At 43.1% G+C, this 13,592-nt stretch overlaps 1 protein-coding gene across 2 annotated transcripts in view; it reads right to left on the reverse strand.

The window, feature by feature from the left end:
- Positions 1–13,592, reverse strand: part of LOC308139387 (polypeptide N-acetylgalactosaminyltransferase 10-like) — a 116,994-nt gene that overhangs the window by 51,098 nt on the left and 52,304 nt on the right. For both annotated transcript variants that reach the window (XM_080508817.1, XM_080508816.1), the window contains exon 4: positions 9,699–9,865. In XM_080508817.1, the coding sequence (XP_080364943.1) occupies positions 9,699–9,865 (167 nt within the window). The remainder of the gene's footprint in view (positions 1–9,698; positions 9,866–13,592) is intronic.

The raw sequence follows: 13,592 nt of genomic DNA on the forward strand, positions 1-13,592 counted from the left end.
ATCTTCCTCCTCCAGCATCCAGATTATAGAGCATCTTCCTCCTCCAACATCAGATTATAGAGCATCTTCCTCCTCTAACATCCAGATTATAGAGCATCTTCCTCCTCCAACATCCAGATTATAGAGCATCTTCCTCCTCTAACATCAGATTATAGAGCACCTTCCTCCTCTAACATCCAGATTATAGAGCATCTTCCTCCTCCAACATCCAGATTATAATGCATTTTCCTCCTCTAACATCAGATTATAGAGCATCTCCCTCCTCTAACATCCAGATTATAGAGCTTCTTCCTCCTCTAACATCCAGATCATAGAGCATCTTCCTCCTCTAACATCCAGATTATAGAGCATCTTCCTCCTCTAACATCCAGATTATAGAGCATCGTCCTCCTCTAACATCCAGATTATAGAGCGTCTTCCTCCTCCAACATCCATATTATAGAGCATCTTCCTCCTCTAACATCCAGATTATAGAGCATCTTCCTCCTCCAACATCCAGATCATAGAGCATCTTCCTCCACTAACTTCAGATTATAGAGCATCTTCTTCCTCGAACATCCAGATAATAGAGCATCTCCCCCTCTAACACCCAGATTATAGAGCATCTTCCTCCTCTAACATCCAGATCATAGAGCATCTTCCTCCTCTAACATCAGATTATAGAGCATCTTCCTCCTCCAATATCCAGATCATAGAGCATCTTCCTTCTCCAACATCCAGATCATAGAGCATCTTCCCCCACTAACTTCAGATTATAGAGCATCTCCCCCTCTAACACCCAGATTATAGAGCTTCTCCCTCTGAACATCCATATTATAGAGCATCTTCCTCCTCTAACATCCAGATTATAGAGCATCTTCCTCCTCCAACATCCAGATCATAGAGCATCTTCCTCCACTAACTTCAGATTATAGAGCATCTTCTTCCTCGAACATCCAGATAATAGAGCATCTCCCCCTCTAACACCCAGATTATAGAGCATCTTCCTCCTCTAACATCCAGATCATAGAGCATCTTCCTCCTCTAACATCAGATTATAGAGCATCTTCCTCCTCCAATATCCAGATCATAGAGCATCTTCCTTCTCCAACATCCAGATCATAGAGCATCTTCCCCCACTAACTTCAGATTATAGAGCATCTCCCCCTCTAACACCCAGATTATAGAGCTTCTCCCTCTGAACATCCAGATTATAGAGCATCAACAGCTCAGACAAAGTGTCCCAGCAGCAGTACAATAATTCAGACATCTTCATCGCTGCTCTAATCGGTTCAACTCAAGCTCTATTAATCCATTTCGTTGCATGCTTTTGATTTATGTAAATACCAAACAGAAAAAAAAAAATCTCAGTTGTTATTTTACCAGGTTACCAACAAAGTGTGAGCAGCCCTGTGCTGAGTAATCAACCCGAGGCAGGAAATGACAGCTCATTTGATGCTTCCCTTTCATCCACAGAAGAAAGCTTTCATTTTGGGGGCTAGAAGCAACATATTTGAGCAACAGAAATCCCAGCTAAAGAAGGAGGTGTTTCCTTCAGTCGTAGCCTTTAATCAAAACCCAGCAAGTAGCTGCAGCAGTGCCGTCGTATTATCCTCTATTGATGCTACAGTCGGAGGATGAAAACCTTTTTTTTTATGATGGATCTCTTTCTTCATGATTGTTGAATGTCAGTGGGATTGTTAAAAAACGAGGAAGCTGATCGAATCCTTGTTTACACGAAAATGTTTCAAGTGAAAACACGTTATTTTGGCCTTTTCGTTTCAGAAAGGTTTTGTGTTTACACAGCAAAGTTCTGAAAATGATGTAGTTAGCATGTTGGGCCTCTAGTTGGTGCTGTTGTTACCTTTGCTAACGAAGGTTGGCCGAGACGGTTAGGTTTTCATTTGCGTGTATTTATTGGTTTGTATGTACTATTACCTATTAAGCTGAATTGCATGAACTCTTCACAGATGAGCCGTCTCCCTCTGAGTGGACTCGTCCCAGTCGGTGGCGGCAGGGATTAGCCGAGTCAAATTGACTCTTTGGATTCAATCTAATGTAATGCCATGAACAGAACTCAATGATAACAACATCCTTTACAAGCTAGTCAGACTCAAAATATCAAGTCACTGTGAGACACAAAAAATGTAATAATGACCTGCAAGAAGGTCTGTATTAGTGTCACCACATCAACTTCAAGAGGAATAGAAATACGTCAAAGGAAAACTTCCTTCAGAGACATCAAGAACGACTGAAGGCTGACAGATGTCACGCACGCACGCACGCACACACGCACACACACGCGCACACACACACACAAAATGGAAAGAGGTCTGATGTCAGGATGCAGTCAAATGTGATAAACATGAAAGTGGAAATAACAGAAACAGTGAAAAATGAGATCGGATGATGGTAAAGCAAGAGAAAGAAGACAGCAGGTTTCTGTGTGTGCCTGTGTTGTCTGTGACTCAGTGTCCTGCTTCAGTACACTGACACACACACACACACACACACGCACACACACACACACACACACACGCGCGAACAGATCGAATGAATGTGGATGTAAATATTGTCGGAAGGGATCTCGCCCTCTCTATTTTCTCGCTCGCTCGCGGGCGGAACTGAAAATTATTCCGATCTCTGTGAACCCGCAGGTGAGGTTCAATCCGAACCTCGACACACGGCGACAGCTGGAGCAGGGAAGAATATGAAGATCCTTCCTTCAAACAGGTTGCACGATTTAGTGGCGTATTTGAGTTCAACGTTTAGTCACTCTGCTCCAGACGGTAACATTTGGACTAGAAGAAGCGACTCATGTCTGTATTCAAGGAACTGAAGTCCAGGGTGTCTGCAGGTTCCTGACATTGTTGGAAAGCAAAGAGTGGAACATCTCGCAAATACATCTTCACCACAGTACCGACGTTCAATGAAATCTATAATCACCAAAAAAACAATTAAAAAATCTATTCTGTTTCAACACATTTGGCCAGTGAGATGGAACCATACTGTCCTTGATCAAGGAAGTTGCCACAGCAGAAGGTTACCACCAGAAGGGCATCTTGAATCAAATGGTAAGTAGTAAATTAGGAGCAAGAAAAAACACACTGTTGTTTGGATGAATGAACACCTGATACTGTGCAGTAGCAGATCCAAAACTCCAGAAAAGATGGAATCCACTTTATTAAAGTACAAAGACAATATGTCAACACACGGCGAGCAGAGGAGTTATTCAATCAGACGCCATCGTCAAAGTCCCTGAACCTGTCGAAGCCACCGACACCAGAATGACATTCCGAGCATGGAACCAGCAGCTGGGAAGGGAGAAGTTCTGCTGGTGGTTCTGTGTACTTCATTAAGTTCCTCTTATTGGATTCCAGCTTTTGATGTCAGAAATACTGCAATTTTCCACTTCTTTAATCTCTAATATTCAACCGTGACCCTGAGTGAAATAAAGTGCAGAAGATGAAATTTCATGTTTAAACTGAACTTTTAAATTGACACCAGGAATGCACACTTGTATTATTTATAAAATATAAGAAGAAACAACAACCTTGAACACTTTGTTAACTGAAGGATGAAGTATTTGATTGTACATCTCCAGCAGTTCGTCACATTTTTCTCATCTGTCTTCTGTTCCCCCCCAAATCATCTCAGTCAAATGTAAACCTTCATCACTTTTCTATTCATCTTATCTACAGATTGCAGTTCTTTGATCAGTGTCTATTCTTTCATGGGTACAGAACATGACTACCGTATGTTCCACACTATAAGGCACACCACATTACAAGGCACACGGAATAGACCAGTGGTCAACAACCTTTATAGCTCAAAGCCATTAGGTTATATTTTCCATTGATTCTAACACCCAGAGAGGTGCACACACTTTATTTTGATAGTCCTACCTGCAGCCTATGCCAGGAGGACACTACACACAAAACCTTCTTCACTGCTGGTTGACAACTTACAACTACCGGTAATAAACTAAACTACATGAACTAAGCAACAAAAACACAACACAACACAATTATTACCGACACCACAAACCAAATAGAACCCCCAATAATTGCATTTAAAACACCACAAACAGAAACTCCCATAATTCATTGCAGCTCGATTATCGGCTGCACTGAGGAGCTCAGGATGCAAGGCATGATGGGAATTCATGTTTTGTGTTGTTGGAGGTTATTGTGGGTCGTTGTTGTGTTGATTGTGTTTATGTTGTGTTTTTGTTCCCCAGTTTAGGGAGTCATTATTTCATCTAGTTTATTTTGGTTTGTTAGAATGTTGGTGTGCAACCATGAGTGATGAAGGTGTTGTGTGGAGTGTCGTCCGCTCTGAAGATCCAGTTGTGAAGTTAGAGTTGTCAAAATAAAAGCTTCTGGTTGTTCAGCTGTCAAGTAGCAGTCTCAAGTAGAGCAATTCTTCCATATGTAAGGTGCACTGGGTTATAAGGCGCACTGGCAGCTTTTGAGAAAATTTGAGGTATTTAGGTGCCTTATAGTGCGGAAAATACGGTATATCTTACATTGGCATTGCAGAGAAACACAACAGTAATCACACCCTGTCTGTTATTGTTCGGTCTCTCCATTTACCAACTACCTAACATCATGCTTTGGTACCAGTTTGAACAATGTTGGGTTTCCAGTCTTTGCTCATTTTGGTGAAGTTTTGCTTATTTTACGAGGCACTAACGTGTTTGGTAATTTACAGATTCCTTCATGTTTCTTTCTACCCAACAATGACAGTAACTGGTGACAGAATACAAGCTTCAATAGTTTAAACAGCGGGAGGAGTGTTGGTCGTACAAGATTCCTACAAATTGTGTGAATCTTTCAAATATTGTCTTTGTGACACTTCTAGAAGCTACAGTTGTACTTTGCTTACTTCCTGTATACAGAAAATTTTAAAAATACAGAAAATTGCACAATTATTTTGGATCAAATCCATGTAAGATTGTGGTTATTTGAAATGTAGGAGTTATATTAACTGTGCTTCTTCACCATTAGTGTCATATTGTGCAAAATTCACTTTCTAAAGGTTTTCCAACAGTAATAATCGTCCCCACACCCGGAACGACGCCCCAGAAGTGAAGAACGTGTGTCCTCTCTCTCCCTGGCTTGTTTCAGGTTTTAAAAAGTGTGTTGCTCCAACCAGCCAATCAGAAATCAAACCCTATATAGTGTCATCGGGGGTTTAGCCAATCACAATCAAGGTAGGCTCTTCCCTTTGACTCCTCCCACAATTAGGCAGCTCTGCTCTGGCACACGGCACCACGAGAGGAAGTACTTCCTCCTCTTCCCAAGATGGGCATGTGTGGGCGGAGCCAGTCCAGCTCACACAGACACAGCAGATTCTGAATGCAGCTCCTAGGATCTGATATTGTAATGGAGGAAAATCCAGGAAAAGCTGGATTTGGGGTAATCAAATTTGAAAATAATGTTTTTGGACCAACGTGAAAATGTAAGACTGGATATTATGAGTCCTTTAACTGTTCCCGTCACAGATCGACTGTATTTACATGACGACCATCGACTGGATATGTCATTGTCTGTCTTTGTTTCAGAAAAGTCTCACGTCCAGACAGTAACATTTTGAAAACCATCACTGTGCAGTGTGCTCCAGAAAAGTTGTGTTTTCCCTGCTTATGCAAAGACGGAGAGCTTGACTCACGTAAACAAACAGTCAAACATCACTGAAACATTTCGTCAATATACGATTAGCATTAGACTGCTACAGTACAGATATTCTCCACACTCACAAAGTGATTCCTTCGCTCCAATTTAACATCCAAATCAGTTCTGTGGAGCTTCTAACATCTCAAAAGAGATCGAATATGGATTTGTTTACTGAGAAAATCCCTCTGTAGCAGGAACAAATGGCAACAATAAGCTGCAGAGTAAAAAAGAAAGAGAGAGGCATAGCACAGTGGGGAATAGATGAATGGACTCCCAATGAAAGCCTTCTGACCCTGGGATTGTATCTCATAATCCTCCACTCAGAACGTTCGCCAAAAAGCAGAGTACATCCCAACCACGAGGTCAACACATCACGTGAAGGTGCACCAGTCAACCTGGAAAGTTTTCTGAACCACAGGCTCAAAGATAAATATAAATCATCAGGTGTAGATGCATTAATTATGAGATTAAAATGGGGAAGTGGAGGCTGTTCCTGAGACGCCGCTCTATAATTACACCACCAAGAAGCCGGGTGCTAATTAGCACCTCTGAAAATCTAACTGCACCAAGAGAGGGGGAAAAAAAACCAACATCTCATCAATTGTTAATCTTCCTCATGTCAGCGGTGAGAGAACCAAAACAAAACAGAGTCAATTAAAGGAACCCGGCGTCGGTGTTACGCTGGCCGCGGATGACACCGCCGACGGTTTAATCAGCAAGTTAGCATGAAGTGCACTCTTTAGCAGCGTCAAAAAGGTTAGAGCCTCATGGAAGTTACTAATTAGTTTTTCAAAAAGTAGTGGATTTCCTGCACTGTTGCATGACTTTTATCAGTCATAATCACATGAGATGAGCTGTGAGCAGCACTGTGTGGGCTATTCTCTCCTTAAAAGTCCCGTATTATACAGTTTTTTAACAATTTCACTTCAGTGTCAGAGGACCAACAACATTGCACTGAAAGTTTATTTCCCAAATCCAGCCTCGGTCCTGAATTTCAGTCTAAAAGTCCCTCTGGTGAGCTCTACTGAGAACAGGCTGTTTGTGTGTCTGTACTTTTACATGCTAAGGAGCTGTGTCTGTCCACGCCTCATCCATGTCTGTTCTCCTGTAGCAAGGAGGAAAAAAATTACACCCACTTGTAAGTTGAGAGGGCGGAGCTCCCTACAAGAGGGAGTGGTTATTTCCCTGCATGACGCCGTGAAGGGAAAAGCTCTGATTGGCCAGTATGAGCACACATTTGCTGCAAAGTGGAGCAGGTGAGGGAGATGAGAGTCTTTCTTCACTTCTGGGGCCTCGTACACAGGCTGTGGGGACACATGCCACTGTCAGAAAACCATTAGAAAGGGAATTTTGCATACTATGGGACTTTGAAGCGATCCAGGGCCTTTCTGTGTGGAGTTTGCATGTTCTCTCGGGTATGTGTATGTGTTTCCTCCGGGTACACTGGCTTCCTCCCACAGTCCAAAAACATGCATATGAGGTCAAATAGTGACGCTAAATTGCCCCGAGGTGTGAATAAGAGTGTATGTGGTTGTTTGCCTATATGTGATTGCGCGTTCCACCGCAGAGGGGCGGAGCGCACTGGATGGTGGAAGTTTGACTTTCCCTCAACAGCAGAGAACATAAAGCCACCAAGAGTCTCCAATCTGGTAATAGAGGATTTATACTAGTTTTATTTTTGACATTTCATTGTATTTTACACAAAAACGTTTCATTAAAATTGACTTTATGTTGAGATTGTAATCATTTTCAGTACCAACTGTTTGACCTCTGCAAAAATATAGACAATTTTATTACTAACAGTGTTCTTTCTGTTGCCATCACAAGAGCAGCCACCGAGCTTGAGGATGCTACAGATGCAGGTGAGAGAGGGTCATTATTCAGAAGCTTCTATCTGACCGTGTTGTGTTCAGGTTCTGGGCCACGGGCCACATGTTTGACACCCCCACACTCGTCCCAACGATTGTCTTTACCATCATGTAGCTCCGCCAACAGCAGTAAGTTCACCCCCGCATCTCCAGTAAAGACGTCCCTCCTTCTTCCCGCCACCAATTATTGTGCATCATTTAATGTGGAAGAAAAGGGGGAGTGCCAACAGGAAATTCTGCAGCACACCGAGGCGGTGGATCAGGTCCTGTGATGAATATCTTGTTCCCACCTCCACCTGGCCAGAATATATTGGTCGTGCATTGCTGACCATTGTCGACCCCCCGATCCTCCCCTCAATTTATTATGCAAAGGTTCAAAGCTGTACATCAACTCTAGAGTTCACACTGAATAAGCTGAGAACAACTGGCAACATGAGAAACTGGACTGTTCTGCCATTAACCTCTCAAACGCTGGTGGGGGACCAGAATGCCCTCATCATCATCATCTTCATCACCATCTGTTCATTGGTTGCTGGGAGTCTGCAGCTCCACACTGCCACTGAGGCGGCTGGAAGCTTTGCATCGCCTGATCAGAGGTCGTCAACATGAACATGTCGTCGATGCGACAACGATGCCTGGAGCCGCTGAAAACAACTTTTTGAAAGCACTCCCGACTCCGTCTCCGTGGAAACAGGGGAAAGTCAACTTTCTGAAAAGCTGCTAGCGAAGATGTGCACGATGGCCGTAGTGAATACTAGTTGTGCACATGGCCAGTCAATCACCAATCACAACAATGTTTCCTGGACGCGGTACTTTTATTTTGACAGCCACCATAAAAATAATTGAACTTTATCGTCTGTCCACTAGAATGTGAGTGTTCGCCCATTGTTACCATTTAGAGCCTGTTGTTGTCCGCTGCGAGTGTGTGGTTTCATTACAAAGACAACCAACAGCGCCAACTAGTGGCCAAACACGAAACAACATTTTCAACCAACACAAAACCTTTTTCAATTGGAGCGTTTTCAATTAAAATAATGTGTAAACGTCACCTTAATCTTTAAATATCAAACAAAATCCATTATGAAACATATTCCCAAACATATGAAAACTTCACCAAGGTGGGAATTGAGAACATATGAATCATAATCACGACATTCATGGATCTTCTCACAGTTCATTCAGTCGTACAGATAAGTGGAATCAATATTGATGTTTTTTTAAGAAACTCCCATTCAGAGTCGCCCACCATCATCTTCTGACTTTGTTGCATTGTTGGCAAACTCAGTATGCAGTGTGCTGTATTCCTGACACTTGCCACACATTTGCAGATTTTAACTGGTCCAGGCCCAGACTGCTACAGAAACTCAACAACGCGAGAACAAATTTCATTATGGTCGATTTTCTCTGAAATTGTCTCGATACTACTGGTGATCTGATTGAATGAAAGTGATCGAAAGGACACTTGCTTGATCTTTCTTCCTTCACATTTTCGCACAATTTCCACTGCATCTGGCGGGAATTTTCACAGTAAACTGTCACCGCCTGAAATGAACTTCCGTTGCATCAGATAGTCGCGGCGACGTGTCGCCAATATCCAGTAATTAAAAATAGGAAAGCGTGACCTGAAACAATGAAACCATCACACACGTTAGCAGGAAGTTCACTGCTGCCAGTCGCTTTCTTGTCTTGATGATAAATGACTGGCGAGAAACATTTCTGAAAATTCTGACTCGCCGGTTTTGTGCGTTTCAGCCTGTTGGTGATAAACGAACTGTAGGTCTGGAGAGCAGGAGCTGGGAAAGGCTTTTAACGTTTCGCAACAGTCAACAACACTGGCAAACAAATGACTCAGTGTTTTGTGTGTGTGTGTGTGTGTGTGTGTGTGTGTCTGTGTGCAGAAGAGCAGCTGTTCTGTGCGTGCGTGTGCATATGCGTGTGTGTGTCTGTCTGTGTGTGTGTTTGTATGAGTCAGACACAGGTGTTAAAGAAGCAGAGAAACATGGATCTGCTGAATCTTCAGCAAGTAGCAGCAAGTCCCACAGTGCACAGAGATGTGAATGTGTATGCTCCTACACAGTTTGTGTGTGTGTGTGTGTGTGTGTGTGTGTGTGTGTGTGTGTGTGTGTGTGTGTGTGTGTGTGTGTGTGTGTGTGTGTGTGTGTGTGCTCTGTACCTTTGTCGCTGAAGTCATCCACCAGGATGATCTCGGCGATGAGCTGTGGAGGAGACCGGTTGAGCACGCTGTGCACGGTCCTCAGCAGAGACGACCAGCCCTCGTTGTGGAACGGGATGATGACGCTGGTGTTGGGAAGCTTCTCCGCGTACAGCTTCTTTTTACAGCTGCACACAAACACACACACACACACAAAACAGGGACACCACCTTAAAACTCCATCCACACAATGCCCAGAGTGGATGAATCAGGCGACGCTTGTTCAGCATCTCTATCTTTAGAGTGTTAACCCTGAATTACTGCGACTATGAAAGCTCCTGAGCTTAAAGTTCTGTGTTAAGCTTGTATGTTACGCAAAGTAATTCACCGCCTTAACAACAATAGATGACGTCAGCTTTCATGAAACTCGCTGGTTTTATTTACTTTCTGATACGAAATGAATTGTCCTCGGATTGTGATTCGATTTGAAATTGATAGGTGACAAAGAAAGATCCAACTTCAAAAACAAAATGACTCTTATTTTTTGGTTTATACTGAAGAAACCGAAAAAACATTGCGTCGTGACAGCTTACCATAAAGTGGCCTTAATACACGATAAACGAGAGCTACACTCGCTAGAGCGCAGACTTTCACCAACACCACATTTGTTTGTGGAACAGAGTTAGCATTGCTAGCATGATAGCCGTTAGCTAATATCAACGCTAACTGGGTAGTTCAGGTAGCTACATTACCGTGTGAAACACTGAGCAGGGAGCGTCTCCATGGCAACAGAGGCTCATCTCCTTTGATATTCTCCATGATGCTTTGTATGGGACATTTTGTCACAGTGTTTTGGGATTTATTTGGAAACAGTTAGCCGTTAACGTCCAAAAATCAAATGGGATTGGTTCTTGGATGATGCTAAACCATCCCTGAAGATTTCATTCAATTCAGGTTGGCAGCGTGAGCAGATATTTCTCTGCATGCAGGTATGTGTGTGTGTGTTTTCATTATAAAACAAAACGGCTCCCACGAGTGACCCAACATGATACAATCTTTCTGCAGATTTGATGAAAACAGACACTGTATTCAAAACATTGGCACACAAACATGAATCTCTTGAGAAACAAAAACACAAAAACGATGCGTTTTCACTTGAAACTTGGTATAAACGGGGTCTAAACCGTGGATTTGAAGGTTCTTCATCAGTCCAACTTTAGATTCTGCTTGTGCAGCGTCGCAGCAGAGACAAAACATTTCTCGGAAATGCTGGCTGTAACATTTCCGTACATCATTATTCACTGTTGAACTCATTATTTAAACGACTTTAAATGCTAATTGACAGCGGGGGAGTGAAATCGCCTGAACCCCGTGACGATGCCCTTTACCTGGTCGCACCGCTGTGCTCTGCACCAGCCCAACCTGAACAATGTGTTGCTTCTTTAATAAGATCTAATGAAGCATACCACCTGCTGGCTTGCCCTTCCTCGCCCCCCCCCCACTCCCACCCCTCCCCCGCTCGCCCTCTGCGAGATCAGGAGGAGAATCTGTAGAGACAGTAATTATCTGGGAGCCTCTCAGGTCCGTCTCGCTCGGTCTCCATCGTGTCAATCAGCTCCTGAGAGTGAGTGGAGTGAATGGATGAATGGACGGATGCTGTCGGGAGGTCTGGGCTCACTATTGTCAGGCAGCCGTCAGTCTGCTGTCAGTCTGCCCTCCTCCTCTCTTCTTCCTCATCTTGGTTTTAATATTTGATATTTCCTTACAAGCTATTTTTAATTCTTGTGTATTGCTGCCCGAGAGGATGCTGAAGACTATATTTCACTGCTGAAAACACTGTTTTAACTTTGCTTCCAGTGATAATGAATAACAATTGGTTTGCATGACAACGCTGCTCGGGAGCCACTGAAAACTGAACTTGGTGACTGAAAACAGTACTATGAGACATGCATACTATGCAACTACGTATAATTCGTTCTTCTGCACATGCCGGAGTGGATGAACATTAACAACAATGCCTGTTTGAATGAAAACACAAAACGTTCATTGTGTCCGTTGACAACACTGCTTGAGGGCCATTGAAAATGCAACTTTTTGAAAACAATCTGAGAATGTAGCTGGTTTGGCAACGATCTGACTTCGTGGAAAAGGCGGAAAACAAAACTTTTCTGAAATGCTGCTACGGTGCATGGGCATCACAACCGTAGTTAACAGTTCTTTTGCACAATAATAACGTTTCATCCGTGGTGTCATGACTCCCAATCCATATTCTCCTGGACTTGGTACTTTTATTTTGGCAGTCGTCGTAATAAATAATCCAACTTGGTGGTCTGTCCACTAGAATGTCTGTGTACTGCCATTCTTATTGTTTGGAGCTCATTGTTCTCTGCTCATGTGTGTGTGGTTTCATTAGAAAACCAACCAACAGCACCAACTGGTGGCCCAACATGCTAACTCATCGTTCACAAAATGCTTGAAAACGTAAAGTGTTCCGTGCATTTTGAGGTCCGTTTACAGTGAAAATGCTGAGTTTTTTTCAGAAACGGTGAAAACACTGAAGCCACCACAAGTGGGTGCGGTTTTGTTTTTTTGGTAATAAAACCACCTATGTATGCACACAGAGAACAGTACAATTTAGATATTAGAGCTCTTTTATTTTTATTCATCTATATTTTTGCCTTGACCTGTTTTACAGCTTGAGCAAACAACACTGTGTGATTGACAGCCTCCCATTGGCGATGGATTAAATTGTTATTCTTTGTTGTTTTAACATTCTCAGAGACACCATTGTAATGTAAAGACTGCAACATTGTGTGAACATATTACAATCAATAAAAAAACATTTCATGAAGACCTCCAGATAATTGTCTAGACCAGGGGTGTCAAACGTACGGCCCGCGGGCCAGATCCGGCCCGCAAGCAGGTTTGATCCGGCCCGCGAGATGTTTATGTGAAGCATAAAAATGAGCAGCAATTTTTCAATAAACTGCTGTTCTAATTGCGTCCACTGGGTGGCGCACTAGCAATTGTATTAAGGAAACACCCCTGGTTTATTCCGGGGCAGAGCAAGAAAGGTAAAGCAAGCAAGGTCAAGCTAGCACAGCCAATCAGGATGAGCTACGTTGTGTTTTGCCCGCCCTAATTATTACGGCTTCTTCTTTTAGCATTTTATGCTTCATCACCCTCCTTGTCCCAATATGTCACCGTCAAAAAAGAGAAAAGTGGACGCAGAGTGCAGAGTTCCATGAAAAATGGTCATCCTCCTATTTTTTCACAGAAGTGAAGGGAAAGCAGTATGTTTGGTGTGTTCACATGTTGCAGTGCTGAAAGAATAGAACCTTCGTCTCCACTACGTGAGTCTTCATGCCGACAAATATGACAACTTTCAAGGACAGCGGAGAAAAGAGAAGGTATCCACCAATTGTTGTCAGGTCTGAAGAAACAGCAGTGTGTTTTTACTCACAGCCGAGACGTCAGTGACGCTGCGGTGGAAGCTAGCTACATCATTGCTAACGAAATCGCAGTTGCTTTAAAACCATTTAGTGAGGTTTATTCATTAAAACGTGCATGGTGAAGGCAGCGGAGGTCTTGAGCCCTGAAAAGCCACAGACTTTTGCAAATATCAGCCTGACAAGAAACACCATTGCAGACAGGATTCCCGATCTTTCCGTGGATTTGGACAGCCAGTTAAAGAACAAAGTAAACGCCTTTATTGCATTTTCAGTTGCAATCGATGAAAGCACGAACATTACAGATGTTGTGCAACTGGCCATTTTCATCCGCGGAGTAGACGATACATTGATCGTCACCGAAGAGTCTGTGGAGACGGTGCCAATGTCAGACACAATGACAGCCACTGACATGTTCACTTGTCGGCGCCCTGGACCGGGTCGGAGTGGACTCTGGCCAGGTTAC

Source organism: Blennius ocellaris (genome assembly GCF_963422515.1).
Source record: "Blennius ocellaris genome assembly, chromosome: 14".
Classification (NCBI taxonomy): domain Eukaryota; kingdom Metazoa; phylum Chordata; class Actinopteri; order Blenniiformes; family Blenniidae; genus Blennius; species Blennius ocellaris.